Source organism: Ictalurus punctatus, chromosome 18 (genome assembly GCF_001660625.3).
Source record: "Ictalurus punctatus breed USDA103 chromosome 18, Coco_2.0, whole genome shotgun sequence".
Taxonomy (NCBI): Eukaryota; Metazoa; Chordata; class Actinopteri; order Siluriformes; family Ictaluridae; genus Ictalurus; species Ictalurus punctatus.
In genome coordinates, this window is record NC_030433.2 from 11,256,913 (window position 1) to 11,284,910 (window position 27,998).

Consider the following 27,998-nt stretch of genomic DNA (forward strand, 5'->3'; position numbering starts at 1 on the left):
TTGAGATCTTTTCCTACAGAGAGCCATGCCTTTCCAAGAAATCACCAGAGGGTTGTCTCACTTTGGCCTGCGTGCTTCTCTACGTAGACGTCTGGGGAGACACAACACGCTGACGTCGAGCAGGCCTCTCATCCTCACTAAGGTAAAGAAGCCTTTGTGTAAACCTTTAGCTGTTCTGTTGGCTGTAAAATATTCAGTGTTACCGCCAGAAGATAAGCTTGTGGTAGTAATTCTCTGAGAAGTTGAAATTTTTTTTTTGGTCCTAACAGTAGTACAATGCAGCCTTTTTTCCTTTTAAAGAACCTTTCTAATTTCTGGTCTTTTTTTGTCCCTCAGAGCTTTTGTAGTCTTTATTTTTACATTGAACCAGAATCTGGAAATTTCTTGATGCTTTTTAATAGCGATTAAGTGTTCACTATGCCTAATGTAAGAATTTTTTGACAGCCTGAATACAGTTTCCTTTGCTAATTATAAAACAATGACCAGCACTAAAGTTGTTTCGCAGAAGCATTTTTATTCTCTGAAGTACACACACTTCCTCCTGTGGCATGTTGCTATAGCAAGACTTCCTGGTCTACCAAGAAGTTTCATTTTAGTCATAGGCGACAGAGTTCAGACAAATATCAAAGACAACTCATGTTTTTGTAAAGTACCTAAAGTTCTTCTTGTGCTAAGACTATGGCTCTGAAACTGAGTGATGTCGGTGCAGCTGGTGGACAGGTAGGATTCGAGAGGTCTCATTTGTTTCTGGGCATGCGAATGTGAAGTGCTTTTGTATATGAGAATATTATCGCAACTAGTCTGTGTGAAAATCAGCTTGAAGAATAATTATTTGGATGAAAGAAACTTGATTAGTGAACAGATATGGTGATGTGGTCAGGAATGGTGCTCATTTAATTTGTGTTTAATCACTAGCTAATATATTTCCATATATTTTACATACATTTTCAAGACTAAGTGCTAAGCAGCCTTTGTGTGGTGAATTTCTTACTGTAACTGATTGGCAGACATTAGCTTTATTCCATGCTTTTGTTAGTTCAACGATGTACTACGGTTATTTGGAGAATTTTTCTGGTGTTTTTTTTTCTTTGGCTAGTTCTCAATTTCTTTAGGCCTTTTGTATTGGACTTAGACAGTTAAAACACATAAATGTGCAGTTATATGAATCTTGGAAGCTGACAAAAACTTATTGGGATTATATACAGGTCAATGAAGATAAAATTATTGTACTATCCATTGCACATTTAACAAATTTACCCTTTTGTCACCTTTTCTTTGTTTTCAAGAAAGTCTTGCCTGTAAAAAACATACCCAGCCATATCATAGCCAGAAACCTTGGGGTGACTTTTGATGGCCACTTGAACTTTATAGACCACATTTCAACAACTGCATGGTCCTGTAGGTTCATTCTGTATAACATCAAGAAAATTAGACTCTATCTCACTGATCATGCCACACAGCTACTAGTCGAGGCTCTTGTGATCTCAAAACTGGACTACTGCAGTGCACTACTCCTGAGCCTCCCAGCCATCTCCAAGACACCTTGTTTTAAACCAGCGCAAAAGCACCTGTGTTACACCCCTCTTTTTCTCCCTCCACTGGCTTCCTGTAGCCACCCGCATCAAATTCAAGGGCTTGATGCTCACATACAAGACGTTTTCTGGAACAGAACCTCCCTACCTCAATACACTCCTTGAGGTTTATGTTCCCTGTTGCAACCTGCCATCAGTTAATGACTGACGCCTGGTAGTGCCGGTTCAGCGAGGCACGATATCCCTTTTCAGAACTTTCAGAATGACTGTCCCTCAGTGGTGGAATGAACTTCCAACCTCAATCCGAACATCAGAATCCATCCGTATCTTCAAAAAACAGCTAAAGACCCACCTCTTCCATGAACACCTAACAAACCCCTAACTTTCCCCTAAAAAATACTCTGTGCACTTTGATCCTTTAGCAAGCAGTTAAAAATCTTGTATGATCGCACTACTTTGTATTGTTCTCTGCTTGATATATCGCTTTGCTTGTATTTCCGTATCTGTACTGTTCGATTTTGTCAAACTTCAAACATACATGCAACATTTTGGACTAAAAAATTTAAACACCAGCAGACAATAGGACTATAGCGAGAAGTATTAGCAACATGCTAGCCAGCTAATTTTAGTGATAACACTAACATTGATGAGTACCTGCTCAAAACAGTAGTACTGTACTGTAAAGTACTGTGTCTATACTGTATATTAACTGATCAAAAGCCAATACTGCTATAAAGTAATTTAAAAGTAGAGAATGGGCACTTTACACTGTTCGCAGTGTGAGCAGCCATGGTGATTTGATGTCACTCTGTAAACAGGGAAAGAACTGGTAGTTGAGAAAACTACCTCAAGTTGACGAGTTGAAATTTGAAGCTTTCTGTGACTTTTACTGGTTGTAGGCCAGAATTACAAGTTCCAACTACACCGGGAACTCAGCATCAGGCTACACTAAAGTTAGTTTGCTGGCAATTGTTAGCAGCTACCTAACCAAAGTTACTTGCTTAATAGGAATTTAGATACACTTATCTCATCAGGATTAATATCTTCCATTCTGACTCCACTTAACTTTACTCCATGTCATCAGACCTCACTTCATGGACATGAGTGTGGCAGATGGCTGCTTTCAGAGTTTGACCATTTTGAAAGCGTCTACTTTTCGCTGGAAATCCAGGATGATTCATCTTTAGACTAATTTCCATAAAATTTTTAAGATTTGGATTTGTACTGTATTTAGGGTTCTGTTTTTATTCGTTGTTGTTTTTGTTTGTTTTTTTTAATCTCAGAGCTGTAACCCATGATTTCAAAATATATGATTTTAAAGCCAAGTCTTACCCCGAGCAAGATCAAAACAAAGAAACAATATTGCCAAAAAATTTACATTTATTTAATACACAGTGAAAAAAAAGTTAATTACAAAAATTAATAAAAAAGTTAATTTAATGTGACGTGTATATAATATGAGAAAATATACAAAATTCATATTAAAATATTCACTTTTATCAGCTTCCAAGCTCCATATAGGCCATTTTTATTGTTGAATCGGATTTGGTATGAAACCTGTTTTAATCCTTATCCCATTATAATCTCTGCCCTTTCTTACTGTCTTGCTCACTTTCTGTCTCTTCATTCATCCACTTTGTGGCTACGACATTAACAGAAGCTCAAAGTCTTTTAAAAAAACACCCCAGAAATGTAGTGATTTTTTTTGTATTAGTGCGTCTATACTAAACTGAGTGTTTCTGAGAACAACAATAGTGTGCGATGCTCATATGAGTTTGATGACTACAATTATTACATTGACATATAGCTGTGACTCATCTAATCTCGTCTCACTTTATCCACTGTAATTTTCTCCCCACCTACAGACTCTGGCTGTCTCAGATGGAGGTGAGTTATGAATTAATAATGCATTAGCAATGAACAAACAGCATGAATACCCTGTGTTGTACTTCCACTTTACTAGGAAAATCATCAGCAAATCATTAACTCTAATACTGCTCATGAGAGAGTGATGTATGTTTGTATGACGTGAATTGAACTTAAGTAAACATTTATATATTTGAACTGTTATAATTTGATTAGTAGCCCTTTTAAAAGTTGGAGGACATCATTTGAGCCTACATGTCAGTTCTCAATGTGACTATGGATATGTGATTTTTATTTTGTTTTTTTTTACTGCGTAGAATACACACAGTGTTTTTGTGTTTCACATGTGACATCCGCACAGAACACTGTCACAGTATGAGCCTTTTAGTCTGTCATTGACCTGTTTACATCCTGTTTGGGGTGCAGGTGTTACCACAATGACTTCCTCCGTTAGTTCATTATGAATGTGTAGGAGATAATGGCAGAAAGACTGGAAGTCTGGTAGAGCTAAAAGAAACCAAGCGATCCCCCAGAAATGGATTCATACAGTATGCTTGAGTACTAACATTACTGTACTACCATAGCACTACTGTAGTACTTCCATTATACATCTTTGAGGTTATCATGTAAACCATAATCTCATTGTTGAAAGATGTAGTGTTATACCATTGTAATGGCTCCGACATACTGAACTCTGTTAATGTCAGACTTAACAAAGCAGGCTCATGTTAAACGCTTAAAGCTCATTTTTATAGCTGTCAACTTTAATGATTACTTCCCCAAACGAAATCACAAACATCCCTACTCAGTATGCTCGAATCAAAATATCATAAAGAAATGACGAGAAATGTATAACAAAGCTGCATGGCCTAGTTTGCACTATGGTGCAAAAAGTCTTCTTTAAGTGACTCACATTATATTAATCACAGTCATGTTTATCACCATTGGGGAAATAAAATGTCATTATTATAATCTCAGCCGAAAAAATGACTTTTAAACACAATTTACCACTTAATTTAAAAAAAAACAACAAAATTTTTTATAAGTTGTCATTACATTCTATTTGTCACTTGTATCATTTTGATCATGTCAGCTTGTGATGTCCACCACTGAAATAAAATAATAATAAAATAAAAAAGACAAAATGGCAGACCACTTGACTAGAGCCCAGTTTGAGATCCACAGCCTTAAGCCCTCTAAGACCTCTCAGCCAGTGTAGGTTTGCACTTCTCCTTCTTGTAACTATATATCTTTCTGTATAGATTCACTGCAATTGCAGGAAAAGTCGTTGTTGTTATTGTTGTTGTTGTTGTTATTGATGAATAAATGAATAAGAAGCCAAATGGGGTTTAAGGGGTTAAAGGGTTATGCGGTTAAGGGGTCGAATAAGAGCCATTTTGAAATTATGTCATCTTAACTGCAGTGAAAAATGAGCACTGAGTTGACATATCTCTCTTATCGTCAGAGCTGAATGCACTGGAGCCGGTGAAGCGCACAGGCACACAATGCTCCAACAGTAACTCCAGCCTTCCCAGTGTGCCGAGCAGCAGGGCCAGCGGGGTGGGTCGGGTGGCCAGCTGGGCTGTCAGCTTTGAGAGGCTGCTAGAAGATCCACTGGGAGTGCACTACTTCACTGTGAGTCCAAGACCTCCGACTGGTGTCTTTGCCAAACAGATTTTACTGAAGAATGAAAAAAAAATTATCCAAAAAATGTTATATTATCTTGTCATGATAAATTGTTGGGGGGTGGGCACGGTGGGTTAGCGCGTTTAACCTGCACCCCCGGGGTTGGGGGTTGGAATCCCGCTTCCACCCTGTGTGCACTTGCGGAGCTTGCATGTTCTCCTTGTGCTTTGGGGTTTCCTCCAGGTACTCCAGTTTCCTTCCCCAGTCCAATGACATGCGCTGTAGGCTGATTGGCATTTCCAAATTATCCGTAGTGTGTGAATGTGTGTCCGATTGTGCCCTGAGATGGGTTGTCACCTCGTCTAGGGTGTTCCCCACCTGGGATAGGCTCCAGGCTCCCCCGCATCCCTGTGTAGGATAAACAGTATGGAAAATGGCTGGATGGTTGGATGGCTGGATGGATGTATGGATAAATTGGTGATGTGACTGGAAATGTTATAGAGATGCTTTAGAAACTCCAGCCTTCCCATTGTGCCACGCAGTTGCAAAACATTTTTTTGGTGTGGCATGAACGATATCTTGCACTATAACTTCAGTAATACAATAGTTACAACGGTTCTAACTGGAGGTCATTCTGCTAATACTTGACTTAAGGATAGTGTTCATAGGGCTACATGATACCTGCATAAGCCCTCCATAAGATATGGATAGTTTACAAAGGCTTATTCTATGATTTGCCAGCAATTTTTTTTGATGAAATGTGAAGCTAATAACAAAAATCGACCTCACTTCATCCTGATGCTGATGTAATATTATGTTAGGGCATTTTCCATGTATGATGTGATGATGACTAGAATGTCAAACATCAAAAGCTAATTTGGGTCAGAGGAAATATGCATAACCCTGTCATTATAGTGTCAAGGCTTTGCTATGGGTGTTTATATGGCAAAAAAAGAGAAAGCAGTTTAATTTAGGGCCATAATGCTGTCATTACTGTCATAACACTGCCTTAAGTATTCATAAAAAATTTGTATGTAGGGAAAAATAATGTGCGAATGGTGGCTTAGTGGTTAGCACGTTTGTCTCACACCTTCAGGGTTGGGGGTTCGATTCCTGCCGTGGCCCTGTGGGTGCGGAGCTTGCATGTTCTCCTCGTGCTGCGGGGGTTTCCTCTCCCTTTCCAAAGACATGCATTGTAGGCTGATTGGCGTGTCCGTAGTGTATGAATGGGTGTGAGTGGGTTGGCACCTCCTCCTTGTGCCTGATGCTCTCTGGGATAGGCTCCAGGTTCCCTGCGACCCTGAAGGATAAGTGATATAGAAAATGGAGGGAAAAATAATCCACTTCAAATTAGGGCTAGAGAAAATATAGCACATGACTATGTTATGACAGTACCGTAAATATTCTTAAAAATGTCATATACAAGAAAATGAATACACTTTCACTTAGGGCTAGAGAAAATAGACAGAACTCATCTTTACTGTGTCATAACATTGCCTTAAGTATTCATAAAAGTCTTATAAACAGGAATAAGAAATGTGCTTTATCTTTTTTGCTTGTCACTTGCCAAGAACGCTTCCTCTTCAAAATGAGTCAATACTGACTTTCTAAATGATGCACTTGTCTACAATTTGCCACTTGATGCTGTTAGTGTTGATTCATAAAAAAATCTAAGCAGGAATAAGTGATGCACTTTACTTTAGACCCAGAGACATGTCTCGCCATTGTAAGATGGTTCCAAATGAGTAATCACTGTCATTGTTAAAACCATCACTATGTATAGAGCAGGGTTTTTTTTATTTTTATTTTTTTTTTAATGTTGACATTATTCCCTCCAAGTGCTGCGTTCGGAGACACTACAGAACAGAACATCTTTATGCTCACGTCTAGGCTCACATCGGTCTGAGGTTTCTAATTTAAACCTCACTTGTCAAGCTTTATCACATTATTAGCATTTTGTCACTGGCATCCGCTGAGCTATAGTCAGTTTTCACAGCTTTTCTCATGTGAAAGTCAGCCCGGAAACCGTTACGTCAACAACAACAAGAAAAATGTCACTTGGTGTCATCTCAACTTGACATTAAAATTGATGAAAGCATGGTAGCTTGGGTAGCTTTTCTTCCTCACAGCACCAGGGTCCCGAGTTCGATCCTGAGCTCAGGTTACTATCTGTGAAAAGCTTTGCGTGTTCTAGTTGTGTTTGCATGGGTTTCCTCAAGGTTCTCCAGTTTCCTCCTACCTCCGATAAACAATTCGGTGGTTGGATTGGCTACAATAAATTGCCCCGAAGTGCATTGTGTGTGTCTTGATGGTGTCCCATCTAGGGCATATTCTAACCCATTTTTCCCAGGATATGCCTCTGATCCACTGTGACCTTGACCAGGAGGTCACTGAAGATGAATGAAGGAATGAATGAATGACAGTCAGTTGCCATGAATGGCTTATACAATCCTATAAACACTACGTTTGAGTAAAATGTTACCCACTATATTACATTGAACCTAAAGCAACCATTTATTTTTACAATTTTATTTCATTGTTCAGTGATTCTCAATCATTTCGGAGCCAGAGACATCTTTAACTATGAAGTAAACTCCACGGAACTACACAAATGAAGAACTACACAAATATTAGGCTTATTATGTACATGTGTGCAATAATACAGTATTTTAGCTGTTTATTGGAGCCCTAGAGCTTTATATTCCTAACTGTACCCCTAATTTATATGCCTAATTGTTTTTTAGCCAATCAAACAGGCTAATAAGCTATAACAGCTAAATAATAAATACAGTATAATAGTATTGATAATGGTGACTTTTGACTTCCACTACTGTAACCCAGACCACGCTTTGAGAACCACTGCTCTAACTGGAACCTTCCAGAACCCTATGGCCCTATCAGGAACCCCAGTAAACCATGAAAGTACCTGTATTGCACAAGTCCCTCTAGTGTGGGTTTAGCTGAGCATTGGTTCTTTGAATACAATGAAGTAGAAAGGAAATGCATCTTATATACCATGCATTAATCTGGACCAATTTTATGACCGTAAAAAGAACATTTACCAGCAGGAAGTGGAGATCAATCAGTTTAATTCATTTTGAAGGGAGCGTTCGAAGTGAACAGAACACTTGCTAAGAAAGCTTCCTCTTCAAAGTGAGTCAATACTGGATTTCTAAATGATGCACTTCTCCATACTTTACCACTTGATGGTGTGTTAGTTTTGAACTGAGATGTTAAGAGTAGCCGGCTTCCCTGCTGAGGCAATCGACTCACTTCAGTGACTCTTTCAGTTCACAGATTAATACATATTTGCTCGCCAAGCCTCAGGACATTTGTGCCACTTTATGTACTCAATGAGAAGCCTTTTCCCAAAAGCTTGAGAAGAGGAATCAGCCCACATTATGAGTCATGTTAATTGTCAAGGAGTGTGGAGGTGTGCAGATTGCTGTTGGGGAGAAAACATGTTCAGTGTACAACCAAGACTACATTTTTCAGCCAACAAATGTGAAGCATGTTAAATTCTATTTATGCTGAAGCTGATTATGCACTGCTGCACACACTATTTATTTAGAGATCATGTATTATGGCTGTATATAATGGATAATCTGTAATGTAAATCTGGTTTATTATAATTTACAGGAGTTTTTGAAGTCCGAGGTCAGTGTGGAGAATATTGTTTTCTGGCTGGCGTGTGAGAATTTCCGCAAGATACCAGCCAATAATACTGAAAAGGTACGTTACTGTCACCTCATGTATGCGGAAGAGGGTAGTTAGAGCTTTCCTCTGAGTGTATTACGCTTCCCTGTCATGCTTCATTAGCAGCAGTTTGAAAAGATGTGGTTGGCTGGCTTCACATGTCTCAGAGGATGTATTGTTTCGCCATCACCCTCCACTTCTTCTGTAATATTATAAGATATGAGTACATTGTTCTCCTATATTACAATATTGTAAGAGAAATATTCAGATTAATTCCAGTTGGCTAATTTGCTTCATTTTGCTGTTTTAGCTGAGCAGGGAGGCTCTCTCAATCTACAACAGTTACCTGTCCAAATGTGCCAGCAGTCCTATCAATATTGACGACAAGGTTCGAGTCGATGAAAAGGATATGCAGCAGCCTCATCCTGAAATCTTTCAAAAAGCTCAGCAACAGGTATTGGATGAAGTAACATGCTTAGACTCATATACATAATTTCGTACACAGTATAACCTGCATTACCTGTTCATACCACACATTGCTATTTCAGTTACATTGAAAGAAGCCCCTATTCGACACTTTTTCCTCATTCTTGTGGAGGTGTCTTATCTTTTCTTTGATGTTCTTCAACCTTTGCTGTTTTTTAGAACTGTTAAGTGCTTTTACACTGTCGTGACAGACTGCTTAAACCTGTCAGATAACAGCGATATGATCAGAACAGAGCAACTGGAGCACTGATACACAGGATTAGATTTGACTCCTGTTAATCTCTGGTGTTAATAGGGTCTGCCTTTTACTCAGAACTTCCTATACCATGTTTTATGCGCATTTTCAACATAGAAATGCAACCCTGTAAATACTGTATTTCCCACAATGCAAAGGTCTTAGTAATTGTAAACCATACTTACGATAAAATACTGTAATCTATTTACAGGTAATTATTGTACTGTTACTGTATGTTTCCAGTAATATGCTGTAAAATGTCTGGATGGTTTTGAAAGAGGATTTTACATTAATTTAACGGAAGCATAGTGCATTTACTGCAAAAACTGGTAGATCAAATTACAGTATAAACTAAAATATACCTTATATAAAACTACATTTGCTTGACGCTTTTATAAAAAGCAACTTACAACTAAGCAGTTCAATGTTAAACGTCTTGCTTGAGGACCCAGATTTGGCAGCTTGGCAGTACTGGGATGTGAGCTCATGAAATTCTGAAGGTCTTAACCGCTGAGCCACCACTTCCCTTATGATTTTGCTAATTCAGCAAGCATACAGTATAAACTTACACTACACCAAAGAGGGTCTGTGTTCACCTAAAAATGCTTAACTAAAGGGCACAAAGAACCAATCCACCAGTTTTCAATTCTCACTCCTGCCTAAAACGCTACTATGGACGCATTGTCTGGTATTTTACTGTAAACCAACGCACTGCTCTAATTGCGCAATCCTTTACCGTACAAGCCTGTAACATACCAAACAGTATTTTACTACAAAATAAATACTGCACATTTACACCAGGTTTTTACAGTGTTATGTTTTAATATTGAATTCCTTCAGACAATGCGAAAACATTTCCTATACCAGTCTTAATTCAGTATCGATGATATAATAAGAATAAAACTGTGTTAGACATAATCTGACCATCTAACCATTTTTTTCCTTCTTCATCTCTCCATCTACCCACAGATCTTTAAGCTGATGAAGTTTGACAGCTACACTCGCTTCGTCCGCTCACAGCTCTATCAAAATTGCATGCTGGCTAATGTGGAGGGAAGATCCCTGCCAGAGCTCGGCCAGTGCCCTAAACCCCCCCTGACCACCAGACACAGCAGCCCTGCAACCAGGGAGCAGCAGAAATTGAAAGAGGTATAAGATAAAGCAATAAGCTACAGTATGAGATTAGTACATACAGTACTGTATGTCCTGGGTAATATGATATCAATGTGGATTCTCATTCAGAAGTGAATAGAAACCTTGAAGCTACAAAAATTTTATTCTAGATATATATTTTTGATTTTTTTTATATAATTGGAGTGGCTCATGACCATTGATTTTGGTGGGACAGGGTGATGTTAATGACAACATACTACAGTGGGGACCAAAAGTCTGAGACCACATTGAAAATCTGGGATTTAAAAAAAAAAAAAAGGAAAATAGAAGTTTTTATTTTTATTTTCATTTTTAAACAAACAAACAAACAAAGAATGAAAATGTTCAATATTTTGAATATTTTATATACAAGATTCTGCACTATTTCTAGGTCCCTATTTAAATGTAAGCAAATGTGTGATATTGACGGCTTTCTACAAACAGTCACATTTTCAAATGACATGCCGACAGATTTGATCTAAAATGGATCATAAGGTTTTGCACAAACTTATGGAGTCCATGCCATAATGCATTACAAATATTATTTGTAATGAGAATTGTTATATTAAATTTGAAAAATATGCAGTGTTCTCAGACTTTTGAATCCCACTGTAGCATCAAACAAAATTAGGTCCAGAGGTTATCTCACTTGACCTATGCTATAGGCCAGTGAAATGTTACCCCACGAGTAACACTGTATAGGCAGTTCAGAGTTGACAAGACTTGAATTTTGAATTCCCTTCGATGAGACGTCACCTCACTGTTTAATTTGCCTCATTTTTAAAGAAATTAGCTTGTCAGTCTTTCAAATAGATGTGCAAAATTTTTGGTCGCAGCTTTGTTGAAATCTCACAATTTTTTAAGCAATTGGTACAATTATGATGGTTAACAACCTAGAGAGATACATAACTAGTGAGATAACAATGTAGATTAACTGTTCTAACATGCTAAAGACTGAAAACTATGGAATATATACTGTAGATGGCAGTTTCAACGGATTATTCATAAGAAATTCAACGTGTGATTCCTGCCCCAATGGGCCTCTATTAATGCTTGTTACAGTTCCCACTTCTAAAAAGGTTAACAAAACAATGGAACATCAGCTTATATCAGTCAAATAGACACTTGTTTAAAAATCTATAAAACAGGTAAATAGTAGTGTTGGGTCTTAGTCCACCTTTGTCGAGTCCAAGTGGAGACCAAGTCCTTAACCAATCGAGTCCGAGTCTTTAATGGTCGAGTCCAGAAAGTAATTTAAATTGCAATTGTAAACTCAACACTGAGCTGTTAAATTAAAATTTTAACCTTCATAAACCAATGGCAACATAAATGTAACAAGAAATACCATGTTACATTTTACCACTGACATTTAATATTTTTATTTCATATCATCTGCACCTCAACTAGTTTCCTATCAAATCATAGTGTCGGTGAAACTGGAAAGGGATATAGAGGTACATGTAGAACTTTTATTATATTACAAGTGTATGAAAATACAAATATAGCTGTTTTGTTGTTATATCACACTTTATTTTGTCCTCCAGTTCGAGTTATATAGGCGGAGAGAGAGAGAGTACAGAATAGAGTTACATTTAGCAGCATGTCATAACAAGCTTCATGCTTTATTACTGCTTTTAATCTGTCTATGAATGACAACAATCTCATTTCAACACAGCTCTGTTCTTGTAACTTTTTTCATTTTAATTCCTAAAATGAAAAAAGAAAATCCCTATCAGCAGGGTTTATAATATTTCCTACATTAAGAAGTACATTTCACATTTTATGTGAAATACAAGACTGGAATCAGCAAATGCTAATGTTTAGGGGCGGGCGATATGACTACAATCTTATTTCTCAGGGAGGTCTATCAGTAGTGTTCAAGTAAAAAGTACTACGGAGATTGAATAAAACAATTAAATGTAAAATAAAATAGACTTCACTGTGTGCCATATACAGTGATTCTTATTATATTTACTGAAGTTATTCAGTCAGTGAGTGAGTGATTTTCTCTTTGTCTTTTGTTGTTTGATGAACATTAATGACACAGACAGCAGCAGGTTTATTAGACTTATTAGACTCTTTAAGACCTAATGAGATTATCTTTATGGAATAATACCCAACAAACTTTGCTTAATTGCAGAAAAAAGGTGATTGGTAGTGACTTTCCTTCATGTTACACACAGATTTTTAGCCTTTTACCTCAAAACGATGGGACCTATCTACTCACCATGTAGCTATGAGAGAGAGGGACACAGGAATGTTTCCAGATCAAAAATGTAGGGGTGTAGTTAAAATCAGTCTCAGCCAGTGGACTAAAACATACACTGTTTCGGTAGTGACATGAAAATGGGGGACACATTTTTTTACATAAAGTTTCATGATGTACAAAGAAAATATAATTATTTTTTTTAAACTTCACATTTAAAAAAAAAATCAAAAAGATATATTTAAAAACAACAATGGAATAAAATGCAAAAATGATTTCAATATCATTTTCATAAGTTGAAATTTAGGGGTTATGGTTCGGGACAGCCCCCTCCCAATTGAAATTTCCCAATAAATTATGATTTTATATATATTAAGCTTACTGATATTTGAAATATTATTGTGGGTTTCAATAGATAATAGAAGGATATTCGTAAATGCTTTTAAAATGGGTTTTTTGGTTGTGGGACAGAAGTTTGCACCAATTCTGTAGAATGGCCCATAAAGTCAATTTTAATTAGATGAACAAATTCAAATAATACAAAGACAGGTATGAACTGTCAGAAACGGATACTTAGCTAGATTCGCTAGTCGGATATAAGTTGTCGATGTAACTCGAAATATATAATTTGAAGCCCTTCTCCTTCTTACTGTTGGGTGTAACAGCTGACTGCCTTACACTACAATTAATGTCATTCACGGTAATCTGGGGAAGCTCTTGAAAACAGTGAGTGTAATATGTCATACTCTCCTTCACACAGATATCGCTAATAGCGAAAACGGCTTCTGGCGTGGCACAGGATGTAACTGAGCTGGCCGAGACAAAGCGTAGAATCGATCGTGCATAGAGTCCATTTGGTACTTGCATGATGAGGCGGCTTTCTGTGCTGCTTGGTCAGGCAGGGAGACATTCATTAATTTCTTGTTATCTTAATTTTATGTTGTTATTTATTTTTCTATCTTTCTTTTCATGTTACACATGATGCAGACTCGACTGTACTCTGAAAAATTTCCGAGTCCAAAATTACAGAGTCCGTGTCAAGTTCCAGTACAAATTTACCAGAGTGCTTGACAAGTCCGAGTTCGTTCATAATTGGACTCCTGGATAGAGTACCCAAACTCTAGTAAATAGTATTTCAACAGAATTTAAAATGAATGGAGTTGTGAATGAGGACTTTATTAAGATTAAGATTTGTTGAATGTTAGTATCTTATCTAGCCCTATGGATGGGCTGCCACTGTTTGTTTTGTTGCACTGATTAGCAAAATTACCTGTTTTTATAGAAAGCAAAAGTCAAGTTAGGTAAGACTGCAGGAGGAGAGACAGATGATGTGGTAGAGAGGAGGAAAATCACCTTGCAAGGGAAGATAAGCTGGGAGAAGCGCAAAGAGAAGAGAGGATCCTGGGGAGGTGAGAGATACTTTAAAAGACCAAGGACTGCATATGACATGCTAGAGAGTCAAGGTGTGATTAGTCAAGGTGTGATTAATCAAGGTGTGATTTGCTCATCTATATTTCATTACAGAATCACAAATGACTGGGAGGCCTGGGAGACCTGGATCTTTTCACAGTGCAGAGGTGGCCTGACATGAATTTCCTTTTATCTAACAATATCCTACATTCTAGAAATCATAACTGTTTGTTGAGTGAGTCTTTATAGGCTGTGACATCTGTGTGTGTGTGTGTGTGTGTGTGTGTGTCTGTGTTGGTGCAGGTGGAACAGTTAATTGCTCGTTCCACTGACTCTGCAAGTGAGTTAAAGAACATGGCCGATAAGTACTGCTGCGTGTTTTTGCCTGATGGCACAGCCTCGCTGACCCCTGCCCGACCTGGTACCACTATTCGTCGCATGCTCACAGGCCTGTGTGAGAAAAGAGGACTTCCTCTGTCCGACATCATCATCTACCTTCAGGGGAAAGACAAGGTGGGTTCTTTCTACTCCTCATCTTCAGGTGCTCTGTTTTACAGTCTCTTTGTTTTGCTAACTTGTTGTTGTGCTAACATGATCTAAAATTCCACAGCAACCACTTTCTCTGGACCAAGATAGCTCGGTGTTAAAGGACCAGCAGGTTGTTCTGGAGCTGCGAGTGACTTTTGCGTGAGTGTTTACACCCTGCCTTAACTTTTAGTTACTTATTAACTTCTTGAGCTAATAGGATAACAAGAAGCTCTACCAGAGAAGGCAGACAACTGCTCCTGTAAAGTAGATCCAAGTCATAGTGCCATTCCTACAGAGGAATCAATGTAAAAAGATTGTTGTGAGTTAAACCTTCAGGTTGCCCAATAATGAAACAGCCTGGCAATGGTTTTTTGGGGGGATTTTTTTTTTTTTTTTTACCACATTTTACCACATAGCTACCAAGCAAATGCACCTTCCTCTGCAACTAAATGCATCTTTTACTCATGCTACATTAAGTTACAGCTGAATAGGAAGTGCTATCTACCGTCTTCCACATACAGTGGGGGAAAAAAGTATTGAACGCATCAACATTTTTTTCAGTAAATATATTTCCAATGAGGCTATTCACATGAAATTTTCACCAGACATCAGTATTAACTCAAGAAATCCGCAAAAAAATAAAGAATTCACAACAATAAAGTCCATAAATAAAGTTATACGTAATAAAGTGGAATGGCACAGGAAAAAAGTATTGAACATGCTAAGAAAAAGCAATTCTGGAAGGAACCGGCTGAAATCCATAAGTAGTTAGAAAGTAATTCTACCTCCTATCTGTGTAAATTAATATCAGCTAGGTTAGCAAATTGATGATCTATAAAAAGGCTATTCATGTCACACAAGAAACATCTCAAGATGGGTAAAACCAAAAAGCTCTCCCAAGACCTTCACAACCTTATTGTTGCGAAACATATTGATGGAATCGGATACAGACGTATTTCAAAACTTATGAATCCTCCAGTAAGCACCATTGGGGCCATTATCCACAAGTAGAAGCAACATCACTCCGTCATCAACTGGTCATGCACAGGAACTCCTCGCAAGATTTCAGAAGAATAGTCAGAAGAGTAGCCCAAGAGCCATGGACCACTCAGAAAGAGCTCCAGAAACACTTGGAGGCAGCAGGTACCATCGTCACAGAGAAAACAATAGGCAATGCACTCCACTGCTCATACTCACCTGCATGACAACATTACTAAAGAAAAGGCATTTTGAAGCTAGTTTAAAATTTGATACATCTCATTTGTACAATCCTGTGAAATACTGGGAGAGTGTAGTCTGGTCAGACCAGAGCAAAATTGAACTTTTTGACTGTCATACTACACACCATGTTTGGAGAAGAAATGGCACTGCACATTGCCCTAAAAACACTATACCAACAGTGAAGTTTGGAGGTGGAAGCATCATAGTGTAGGGCTGTTTTTCATCGCATGGTACTGGCAGACTTCATATAATTGAAGGAACGATGAATGGAGCCCTTTACCAGGAGATTCTTGAGAAGAATCTGCTGCCATCCACCAGTATAATGAAGATGAGACATGGGTGGACTTCCAGCAGGACAACGATCCAAAGCATACAGCAAAGGAAACTCTCAATTGGTTTCAGAGAAAAAAATCAAGGCATTAGATTGGCCCAATCAATCACCTGACTTTAATCCAATTTAACAAGATTTAAAGGCAACAAGTTTAGAAGAATGGGCCAAAATCACACCAGAATACCGCAGCTGATTAATTTCTTCATAGAGGAAGTGTCTTGAAGTTGTCATTACAAACAAAGGTTTCTCCACTAAGTATTGAATACATTTAACTTAGCGTATTCAATACTTTTTTCCTGTGTCATTCCTGTTTATTACACATTTATATTCATTTATGGACGTTAATGTTTGGATTTCTTTATATGTGTGGATTTCTTGAGATAATACCAAATTCTGGTGAAAATTTAATGTGAATAACTGCACTGGAAATGTTGACGCATCCAATACTTATTTCCCCCACTGTACATGCCCACGATTGTTTATAGTCACTCTCATTGACAGAGGAACATGCCACCCCTCCTAAGTAGAGAACACGGACAATGGCTGTAGCATTGTCAGGATTTAAACTTGTGATGCTTTTCTCTTGTGCCACTTGGAAGTCCGTCAGACTATATTCCTTCATTCATTTGTTATAAAAGCACATTCCAGACCTTATTCAAACTCGAATTCAACGGCTAATTAGAAAATGTCACTTCAAACTCACATAATTCAAATATGCAGTTGCATTTGTGTGTGAAGATTCCATTCAGCCCAAAGCAAGATAATAATGTAGTTGTGAAATATCCTATTTAGCAAGCGTGAAAAATGTCCTTAGCGATTGTGATCGCCGTACCGTTTTTGCCACAAGTTTCTTACTTCCTCCAGAACACTCTATGTTCCTTGCAAACTCTTGCACACACCATTTGATTGACAGGTCTACCTTGTTGACAGTGAAAATGCAAATGCAAACAGCCAAATGAGTCTTATTACTGCCCGATTGATGGAGGATTGATAAAATACTGTATAAATCAACATGGTTGATGAAATCTAGCCAGCTTGAGAATCCAATATGAAACTATAAAATGAATATTAGAAAAGGTCATCAAATTCAACATAAACAGTAGATCACTGAACAATATAGCTATCCAGTAATGTTTTTTTTTAACCACAATACAATATATACTCATAGCTTCTGCTTATATTTACATATTACTTATTTTTATATTTATGTATTTCGGTGAGTGGAAAAGTATTGAAAGATTTTAGTGTAATAAAATGTTGTACCATCAGGATATACATTTATTTTACAGTCTTCAACATATCATCAATATGATGTACTGTATGTATAAAGTAAATTACAGCGGACCTAAATCCGAACCCTGTGGTACTCTCAGTAACTAAGACTGAGATCTTTGTCCACAACGGCATATTAAGTTCTGTGCGTCTGGAGCCAGCTACACACTTCCTCATCCAGTGTAATTCAGGGTAACCTTTTCAACTATAGTGAGTGTTCACTCAAGACAGATGCTTTAGGGCAGAACTGCTCCATCTGGGGAACATTGTGTCTCTGCAGTAAAGCTGCTTTGTCCAGCTCTTAGATGGATTAGATGTTAAAGAGGTAGATATAGAGAAAGTACACACTTAACGAGGACTTGATATTTTGCCAAACATAAAAATGTTGACATTGGCTGATAATTCAGATTAGTTTTTATGAAATGTCAGTACTGAGGCATTGTGTTGTGCTAAAGGTGTAATTATTAATGAAACTGCAAGAGGACATTTATCAGTGTCAATGCCATACAGGACATTTAATATATTATTTAATATAAAAAAGGTTGTTATTAAATATTTCAATAAATATATCCTAGAAGCAGTTCTCCTAACATTTTAACATTCTAACATTCCCTATAGGGCAGTGATTACACACCAGGCAGTATTTGTATTACAAAGTACATGGATCAGCCACTGACTGGTGAAGTGAATCACATTGATTACCTCATTACAGTGGCACCTGTCAAGGGGTGGGATATTTTAGGCAGCAAGTGAACAGTCTGTTTTTGAAGTTGATGTGTTGGAAGCAGGAAAAATGGGCAAGCGTAAGGATGTAAGCGACTTTGACAAGAGCCAAATTCTGATGGCTAGATGACTGGGTCAGAGCATGTCCAATACGGCAGGTGTTGTGAAGTGTTCCCAGTATGCAGTGGTTAGTACCTACCAAAAGTGGACCAAGGAGGGACAACCAGTGAACTGGCGACAGGGTCATGGGCGCCCAATGCTCAGTGATGTACGTGGGGAGCAAAGGCTACCCCGTCTGGTCCAATCCCACAGAAGAGTTACTGTAGCACAAATTGTTGAAAAGTTAATGCTGGTTATGAGAGAAATGAGTAGGAACACACAGTACATCACAACTTGCTGCATAATCACAGACCGGTCAGAGTGCCCCTGCTGACCCCTGTCCACCACTGAAAGCACCTACAAAGGGCCTGTGAGCATCAGAACTGGACTATGGAGCAATGGAAAAAGGTGGCCAGGTCTGATGAATCATGTTTCCTTTTACATCATGTGGACGCCTGGGTGTGTGTGCGTCATTTAGCTCAGGAAGAGATGGCACCAGGATGCACCATGGGAAGAAGGTAAGCCAGTGGAGGCAGTGTGATGCTGTGAGCAATGTTCTGCTGGGAAACCTTGGGTCCCGGCATTCATGTCGATGTTACTTTGACACCTACTACAATCATTGCTGCAGACCAAGTACACGCCTTTATGGCAATGATATTCCCTAATGGCAGTGGCCTCTTTCAGCAGGATAATGCTCCCTGCCACACAGCAAAAATTGTTCAGGAATGGTTTGAGGAACATGACAGTTCAAGGTGTTCACTTGACCTCCAAATTCCCAAGATCTCAATCTGATCGAGCATCTGTGGGATGTGCTGGACAAACAATTCTGATCCATGGAGGCCCACCTCGCAACTTACAGGAGTAAAAGGATCTGGTGCTAACGTCTTGGTGCCAGATACCACAGCACACCTTCAGAGGTCTTGTGGAGTCCTGACGGATCAGAGCTGTTTTGGCGACACAAGAGGGATGCAATATTAGGCCGGTGGTTTTAATGTTATGGCTGATCAATGTATATTGGCAAGGCAATTACTTCTACAAAATGCAGTAGGAAATTGAATTTCTGGGACCAATTTTATAAGCTATAAGCCAAATATAAATATATTAATATAAATCTTAATGATTAGTTCATATCATCAGATTGCAAAATATAGCATCTGAAGTTAATATGTATTCTGGCAAACATATGAAATACCGCCCAAACACATTAAAACTGTCTGAATGCCAGATTCTGTAATGGAAGCACCAGTCTTTCAGCCATGTGTGCAGTGAAATAAAACCCAACAAACAGTCTGCTATGACTGTGGGCCAGATATTAGCACTCATCACAGTCTTTACTAATCTTAACATGGTCCTTAAACACTTGAGGTTCCTATAGCACGTTATTATTTGAGCCCACATGCACATTAATCTCCAAGGATGTGCTCAAAAATAGCAAAGCTGTGTTACATTAATGCTTACCTGACTCAGTTGGTTGTTGATTAGAACTATTATGGGCAAAAGTGCAATTGTGCTCTGTGCGCAAGAATTTTCATGCTTCTGATTACTTTGCTTAGGAGTTAAATAATGGTGGTCCTCAGGGTCGGTCCTTGGACCTTTATTTTTATCTTTTATTTTCTGCTTCTGTCATGATTTTCATTGCTATAGTTATAATAACAACAACAACAATAATAATACCACCAGCACCACAATCACCAACAACAACACAGATTTATGTAACTACCAAAGCTAACACTACACTGCCATCCCAGGTACCACAACCTAATATAATGGCCTAATCATCTAGACAAAAGAAGTTTAGTTTATTTATTCAGTTTTTCAAAGTATATAAATTCAAGGTCAAAATTTGACATTTAAAATGATCGATAATTAAAGTAAATAAAGATATAAAACTATTGACCTTGAATTTATTTGGTTTGAAAAACTGAATAACTAACTAAACTTCTTTTGTCTTCTTTTAGCAAATAGATTACTAAATACGTCTTGGAGGTACACTCACTTCCTGTTGCTTGACATTGCACTTCTTTTCTGGTCATCTGCCAAGTTCTACCAGCCAGCTCTACCCTATCATATGACAACTACTATCTGGGGGAGGTGTTCCCGAACACATGCTTCCTCCAAGACACGTGAAAAGCCAGCCATTCGCATCTTTCTGAACAGGTGCTCATGCTGTGTCACAGGGCAGCGTAACACACTCGGAAGAAAGTGCTACCTGCCATCTTCCACAAACATGAACAAACAGACATGATGATTGGCTTGTGTCACTGTGATTGACAGGTAGAGAGTATGTCACGCCCACTTGGCTGATTATGCTCCCTTGGCTCCTGGCCACAGAAGGCTGTGGATTTGAACTTGGTTTTCTCTTGCACCACTCAAGAGCCCAATTCTACACTTCTTGAATATGCAACATTTCCTGTCCATATGGTATGCTGCAGGCATACAGTACATGCGGCCTATTATATGCTCTTGTGTGTGTTGTCTTACCTTATACCCATTGTATATTGTCTGTATAATGTATTTATTGTTTGTTACACACAGTCTTCTGGGCTCCCAGCATCTCATCCCACTTATAATCTCTTTAACTATGTACACTGATGATTTGCATGTATTAATGTTGCACATTGTGTCTTATCCAGTCTGGAGGTAGCGTTCACAGGTAAGAGTGTGGCTATGGTGGTGAAATCCAACAAGACCCTACAGGAGGCGTTGGCTTCACTTCTCCAAAAACACCGTCTCCAGCCCCAGGATGTCTTCGTAACTATGGTGAGCACTGCCTTCCAGTGACTGGAAGTTTGTCCATTCCTTCACATGACAAAGCTTTTTTAAAGGTTGTATTTGGATTTGTCAACTTAAGTCCATAAGTTACATGCAGATGTTGTGTATATTTATACTGTACTGGGCTTTGTGCTTAAACTGAATTTCCAGTCTAACGTTACCAATATGCAGTTTGCACTTCCAAGGTTGCCAGATCTATTCTTTTGAACTATTGGAGGTTTATTTTCTTTTTTACGTGTCTATTCTACCACCTTTAAAGAGACGTTTCCTTTAAGCCTGAAAAAAAAATCAGTGGATCGAAAACACATACTGACAAAGAGATCTGCATTTTTTTATCCTGTCAGTTGCAAAATAAGATTATGCTGTACTGTAGCATAAAGCAAGAGAGAATAAAAAGAGCGTTTAGACGAATTCAATTATATATGAAAAGCAGACAAAGCTTCAAATAAACATTTGATCTAATTGTGGTCTAATATGTTGCATATCTATAAACTCATGCTTGTTCAATGAATCATAACAATTATTGCACATGCAGAAGAGTCCTTAAGACACTAAGGTGGTAGGCAACTAATGTAATTAAGATCTGCATTTATATAGCAATTTTTTAACTTTAGTGGTTTTGCAAAGCGCTTTACACTGGTTCTCATTCTCACACACACACACACACACACACACCAGTGGTAGCAGAGCTGCCATGCAAGGCACTAGCTTGCCATTGGGAGCAACTTGGGGTTCAGTGTCTTGCCCAGGGACACTTTGGCATGTGAAGTCATGTGGGCCAGGAATCAAACCGCCAACCCTAGGATTAGTGGACAACCCGCTCTACCACCTGAGCCACAGCTTACACAGTTACACTAAATTAGGACGTTAAAGAGACATTTCAACAGATGTCTAGGGTTCCTCCTCACCTGCATGAATATGCCATAGGCCTGCTGCAGGGAGGCATGAGGACTGCAGATGTGGCCAGAGCAATAAACTGCAATGTCTGTAATGTAAGACGCCTAAGACAGTGCTACAGGGAGACAGGAAGGACAGCTGATCGTCCTTGCAGTGGAACATTACATTAGGGCGCCACGGTAACAATTTCTTTTAGGAACACTTTTTATTACAAAAATTTAGGAGCACAGTTGAAGTTTAGGTTTTTTTTATCATTCATTTTTATTTATTTATCTGAGATGGTAACATTAATGTACCAAAATATAACACACAAGAAGGCATGAGAAAACTTGAGCTGGTCAATTATGACAGAATTTAGGAACATAGTGTGAGCCATGACAAATTAATTTACCTTCTGATAAACTAAATGTAATATTTTAAGTTAATTTTACAGGCTGTATGCAAAAAGCAACTGTTAACCGATTCCACCTTGTAAACAAATACAAGAAACATCAATGTTCAGTGTTTGACTTCTGATCCTCTTCAATATATTTAAAGCTACACTATTAGACATTTTCCGCTGTCATGGTTCTGGGCTGGAGTCAGTTCTTGATCCACTCTGTGTATATTGTGTATATATCTGAATAATCTCATACAGGATGTGATTAGGTGACTTCATTTACCCATCAGATGCAAAGCGCTTTAGTTTAATGGTGTTCATTAGGGATGCACCGATCGGGATTTTTACGACCAAAACCAATCCAGATACCAATCTTTTCTTGTTTAAGCTTTAATCAGGAGGTCTGTCATAAACAGTTAAATGTAAGCTCTCTGCTCATGGTCACTGTTAAATGAATTAAAATAATAGCAATGAGAAATACTGTTGGTTAATTGATAAATAAACAAGCATAAAATATTTATTTTTAAATATCTTAAACAATAAAGAGTCCCAATTAAAAGTAGACTAACACAAAAATGATCCATATTAGGAAAAAGGCTAATAGCCTTTTAAGGAAATAGCGAACTAAGCTTAATGTCAAATTGATATTAAATGCAACCCATTGTAATTAAACATTATTTCATTTATCATTTTATTTATATTTTATGAAGTTATTATAATATCTATTTTTTTTTAGATTAATTAATGATTTATTTATAACTACGCACATTTTCTGTCTTTACATTTTAGTAGTTTTATTTTTGCTTATTTATCAGTTGTTCCTTTTAGATTGGTTCCCCCAGGATAGTGTTGCCATGTCTACTGATAATATTGTGTTTTTGGGGGGTTTTCTAGTGATATGTGGCCACCGTGAGTTTAAATGAAGTGAATGAAGGTTCTATTAGAGTTAGTGAAGGGAGAGAAGCAGAGCAGCAACGCTCTCCTTCTGAACAGTTGCTACTCGTGAATATGATTGGTGAGGAATTATTTAATTAGTTACTTAATTAAATAATTAAATAATTAGTTAATTATTTAATTAGTTTGAATTAAACCCACTTTGAAGCGTTAACATTATTATTAATTTACTCCTCCCCAAGCCGCTGTGTCTACACGAGCAGGTCACAGTCACAGGTTCAGGTCATTTTGTGGGATCAATAAAAGATGGCGGTTTGAGAGATCGGGAAGTTGAAGCAGATGATGTACATAGTTACTCTTTTCATCATAATGGCTTCTTTGCAGTATTTACACACTTGTTCGGTTGACTGAGGTGATGAAAAGCAGTGTGAAAGTAACTGTTGTGCGGTGTAGATGCATTTTGGAGTTTTAGTTTTTATTCCGATTGTATTATATAACTCCGAACAGGTCACTTGCACCGGTGTGAATAAATATTTATTCACAGTCGCACAAAGTACTTGGTCACACTGTAGAGCCTTGTACATGTAACCATGTACAAGGCTCACGTCCCCCAGACGTGATTGAGAAATTGCAAATGCCTTGGTGGAAGAGTGGGGTAACATCTCACAGCAAGAACTGACAAATCTGGTGCAGTCCAAGAGGATGAGATGCACTGTAGTACTTAAAGCAGCTGGAGGCCACCACATACTGGCTGTTACTTTTGATATTGACCCCCGCTTTGTTCAGGGACTCATTATTCCATTTCTGTTCATCAAATGTCTGAGAAACTTGTTCAGTTTATGTCTCAGTTGTTGAATGTTTTTATGTTAATACAATTTTTACACATGTTAAGAAATTTGCTGAAAATAAAAGCAGTTGAATGGGAGAGGATGTTTCTTTTTTTGCTGAGTATATTTAAGGCTTATCGTCATGAACAGGAAGTGAAAAAAAGTAGCAGTAGCAGAAAGTGTTGCACTTAAGCAGTAATAAAAGCTGATCAAATCACTGATTTGAACCAGTGAACTAAATTATTCCTTTTTTTTTTTTTTCTTCTGACAGTGTCGTAAACTGGATGCACAATTTAATACGACTACGAGATGTTCTTTTGTGCGCAATGTACTTTTGACATGCTTCCATTACACTATGCTATTTCTGCATGTTTAGGTTAATTTGAGCTTCTTATGTCCACAGTCTGATGGATAAACTAACCAAGCAGCCAACTGCTTTAGCTCAGTTTAAGTAGGCCTAAACCGAGTTCTTAAATGTATTGTAATTATCTGTGTGCCTGGAGATAAGTGTCATCTCTAATTAATATCCTGTTTACTCTGATTTCCTCAGTGGACACCAAATTAAAACAAACAAACAAACAAATATGTTTCCCCTACAGGGAAGATCCATATGATTAATTCATTCATTCATAATATAATATCAATCTATTAAATGTTACCCTCAACAATTTTCATGTGTATTTACATTGTCCAAGACATATTAAAGGGTGACATATTCTGGTTACAACAAACTGTCAGATAGTGGTGCTGGACTTGATTCTCTTCCTCACTGGAGATTTTTCACAAAAGAAAACTTGACTAGAATTCAAGGACAGAATTGCGCATAACTGAGACATGTCTTTGTTTCCTTCATATCTGCATAACTGAGTAATGCTTACTGTAGTTACGTCTGAGGGCCTACATTTTAGTATTAACTCCTAAATATAATCTGTGTGTCAATCTGAATACAGCTCAAAAAAGACTATTTTGTGACTGTGTACTTTTCTGTTTATTAGATTTCTGAGGTTCTATAAGAAACATATTGTATGTATTTCACTTATAACATAAATGATGACAGTATACATATATTTGAAGTGTTTTGTGGAAACCCTTCCTTTACGTCTCATCCTGTCACCTTTGCTCTCTCAGAAAGGAAGCCAAGAGCTGATAAACATGAACACAATCGTCACCAACCTGGCCAGCAAGACACTAACCCTGGACAAAGTAAAAGGTATCTGGTCCATGCCACACAATCCTAATGACTGCAACATGATATCATGATAGTAGACCAGTTCTCACAGTAGTCTTACCCATGGCTGTAACTAGCTATGAAAAGATTTTTAAAGGTTTATACTAGAGATGCACCGATGTATCGGCCAATAACCGGTATCAGCCGATAAAGGCAATTTTTCACAGCCAAAACATCCAACGATCAGGGTTGATTATATCCTGTCAAATAAAAAAGAGGGCAGGAAAACACATCGAATTCATGCTGTGTGTAAAGTTGATGTCTCTTGTGTGGAATGATGACAAAACTGCAGTTTGTAAGCTCTGCACTGATAAAATTTTACAATAGACGCTACAGCAGAGAAGCGGGAGTTTCAGCGTTGAGTCAAAAAAATTTTTTTTGTGCTGCTCACGCAGAATTAAAGCGCCAGTACAATGTTGACAGATTTAAATGAAGATGAGTTGACAAAAAAGTATATATTACATAGAAAAAAGATATTTGTAGAGTAGTATATTTCATATCCAGTTAATGTTAATATATATAAAAAATATATATTATATATTACCAGTTTGATGTTCAGTGATGAAGTAGAAATGCTTTTGTTTGTGGTGAGTGAATGTGAGACTAACAGGAGGTTTTTTAGATTTCAGTCAATTAATTCTGTTAATATGAATTAATTACATTCAATAAGTTAAGAAATCTTACTTTAATCTTCAGAATTTAGTTAATGTGTTAATGTTAATTAGAGTAATGTGTTTTCTGTTTATGAGACCAGTTACTGTGAAACAACTTGTTGAAATGGAGAGAAAAATTTTATTTTAATTTAAAAGAAGGTGTAAAAGGCAGAACTATCAGTATCGGCCGATATCACTCTGAATAATCGGGTTATGGGTATCGGCTGAGAAATTTAGTATTAGTGCATCTCTAGATTATCTACATATATATGGTGATTCACACTAACCACTAGAGGCCAATCATCTGTTTTAGTTAAGATATAGACACTAGAAAAGAATACATGCAAACTTTCTAATGAATTGTTGTATGTAACGTCTTTTTCTTAGAATAGATTGTTCATTTTGTGTATAAGGTTCAGCAACTAGAACAGCATATAATGTACAAAATGTCTGGAATGTGAACCTCAATAAGGTTTCATTTTGGAAGGGATACTGCCCTGGTCTTATCACATAGCATGAATCCTTTGAGATATCCATTGTCAGACTTGCCTCCATCACTATGCACACTTACTTGGACTGCATTGTCTCTTAACATTTTCTGTTCATCTCTTGCATGAGTGGGTCACGACTGGATTGTCCCCACCATGCAAGAGGGCCAGTGCCTGTGTATATCATGTCTCTATGAATTTGTGTTATGTGGGACTCTGCCATGTCTAGTAGACTCTAATGTACACTCTTGTACTCTTGTAAAAAAAAAAAAAAAAGTATACTCTTTTAGTATACTTTTAGTAAATGCTTTAAATTCAGACACATCTTAATGTGTATTTTACAAAAGTAAGAAACCCTTCTTGATTTTCACATGGAAATTGTTCACTATAGTACATATCTTGATGAATTTATCTATCATGATCAGGTATGGACCAGGTCCTTGGCTCTAAGACAACTCCTGTCCCAGCTTTACAGGTAAATTGATGGAAACATTCTAATAATTATTATTTGAAATGGGAAATTAATTGCCAAATGTTCAGCCACCTTAATAGAAACAGTAACGTCCTTACCCATGGTCATTCATGTAATTCTCTGATCAGTCAAACATTTGTTTATGCTTATTTCCCAATTTCAATAAAGACACCAACTGCCATTTTGTTTCTTAAATATTAGAAATACATTTTCTCCATCAAGTAACAGGTCATAAGAATCTTTCTTTATTTCCCCAGGCACGCCGAGGCGCTGTGGATGTTGATCTGAGCACCGCAAGTTTTTATCGATCAAATCCCAAACAGAAAAACCCTGCTATGAGAAGAGCGTATGATATGGAAGGTAAGGTTTAGTCTTCATTAATTGCTTCATGTAGATAGTACATCAGTAGGATTCTTCAGGCTGGAATGTTTAATCTCTCCTTTTGGCTGAAACTGTTACAGGTCTGGTGGAGCTGTTGAACCGAGCTCAGGGCTGCAGTGCCGATGACCAGCGTGGCCTCCTGAGAAAAGAGGACCTGATTCTGCCTAACTTCCTCCAGCTGCCTCTGGAGGAACGCGACGAAGAAGAGGAACAGCAGGAGGAGCAAAGGAGTGCAGATCCTCTGGCATTCAGGTCCACAGAAAGTCTAGGAGAACCCAATTCAAACACGAAAGGAGATGCGGAAAATTCCTCCATGTCTTCACATTGCTCCACAGAGCCTGTAGACAGGAAGCTAACTAATGAGTGTTCTAATTCAGCTCGGGAAACAGTGGTATGAGGGGGAGCTCTGCCATAATGGATGTATTTCTATTTTGAGAGTGCTTGCTCTGAACATGAAGGCTGCTTCGGTAATGGAGGACACTTGGCTCAAAGACCTTTTTGGACTTGGTTGGAGGAAGGGATGAGATGTTTACAGTTCTTGTGAATTAGCACAGTGTTCAGTAGAGTGTATTTATTTGAAGATGATTGTCAAATGTTAAATATATATTGATTGCTTTAAGAAAG

At 37.8% G+C, this 27,998-nt stretch overlaps 1 protein-coding gene across 2 annotated transcripts; it reads left to right on the forward strand.

Moving 5' to 3' along the window:
• The first annotated feature begins 10 nt into the window (after window positions 1–10).
• Window positions 11–27,997, forward strand: rgs14b (regulator of G protein signaling 14b). 2 transcript variants are annotated; one of them, XM_017492065.3, is made up of 15 exons: window positions 11–142; window positions 3,398–3,419; window positions 4,864–5,033; window positions 8,664–8,756; window positions 9,031–9,174; window positions 10,411–10,590; window positions 14,082–14,208; window positions 14,324–14,376; window positions 14,513–14,722; window positions 14,820–14,896; window positions 21,017–21,143; window positions 25,281–25,362; window positions 26,947–26,996; window positions 27,251–27,353; window positions 27,455–27,997. In XM_017492065.3, exons 1-15 carry the CDS (start codon window positions 26–28, stop codon window positions 27,769–27,771), a joined length of 1,872 nt encoding a protein of 623 aa, XP_017347554.2. In that variant the 5' UTR covers window positions 11–25; the 3' UTR covers window positions 27,772–27,997. The 2 variants fall into 2 exon arrangements, with proteins under 2 accessions (XP_017347554.2, XP_017347555.1); XM_017492066.3 differs by lacking the exon at window positions 11–142 and adding an exon at window positions 561–720.
• The last annotated feature ends 1 nt before the right edge of the window (window position 27,998 follows it).

Excerpts from the sequence above, each read along its gene's own strand:
- rgs14b (XM_017492065.3), top strand. The coding sequence starts at position 26 with ATGCCTTTCCAAGAAATCACCAGAGGGTTGTCTCACTTTGGCCTGCGT. Across the intron at positions 26,997-27,250 it reads CTCCTGTCCCAGCTTTACAG|GCACGCCGAGGCGCTGTGGA; the intron begins GTAAATTGATGG and ends TTATTTCCCCAG. Across the intron at positions 27,354-27,454 it reads AAGAGCGTATGATATGGAAG|GTCTGGTGGAGCTGTTGAAC; the intron begins GTAAGGTTTAGT and ends AAACTGTTACAG.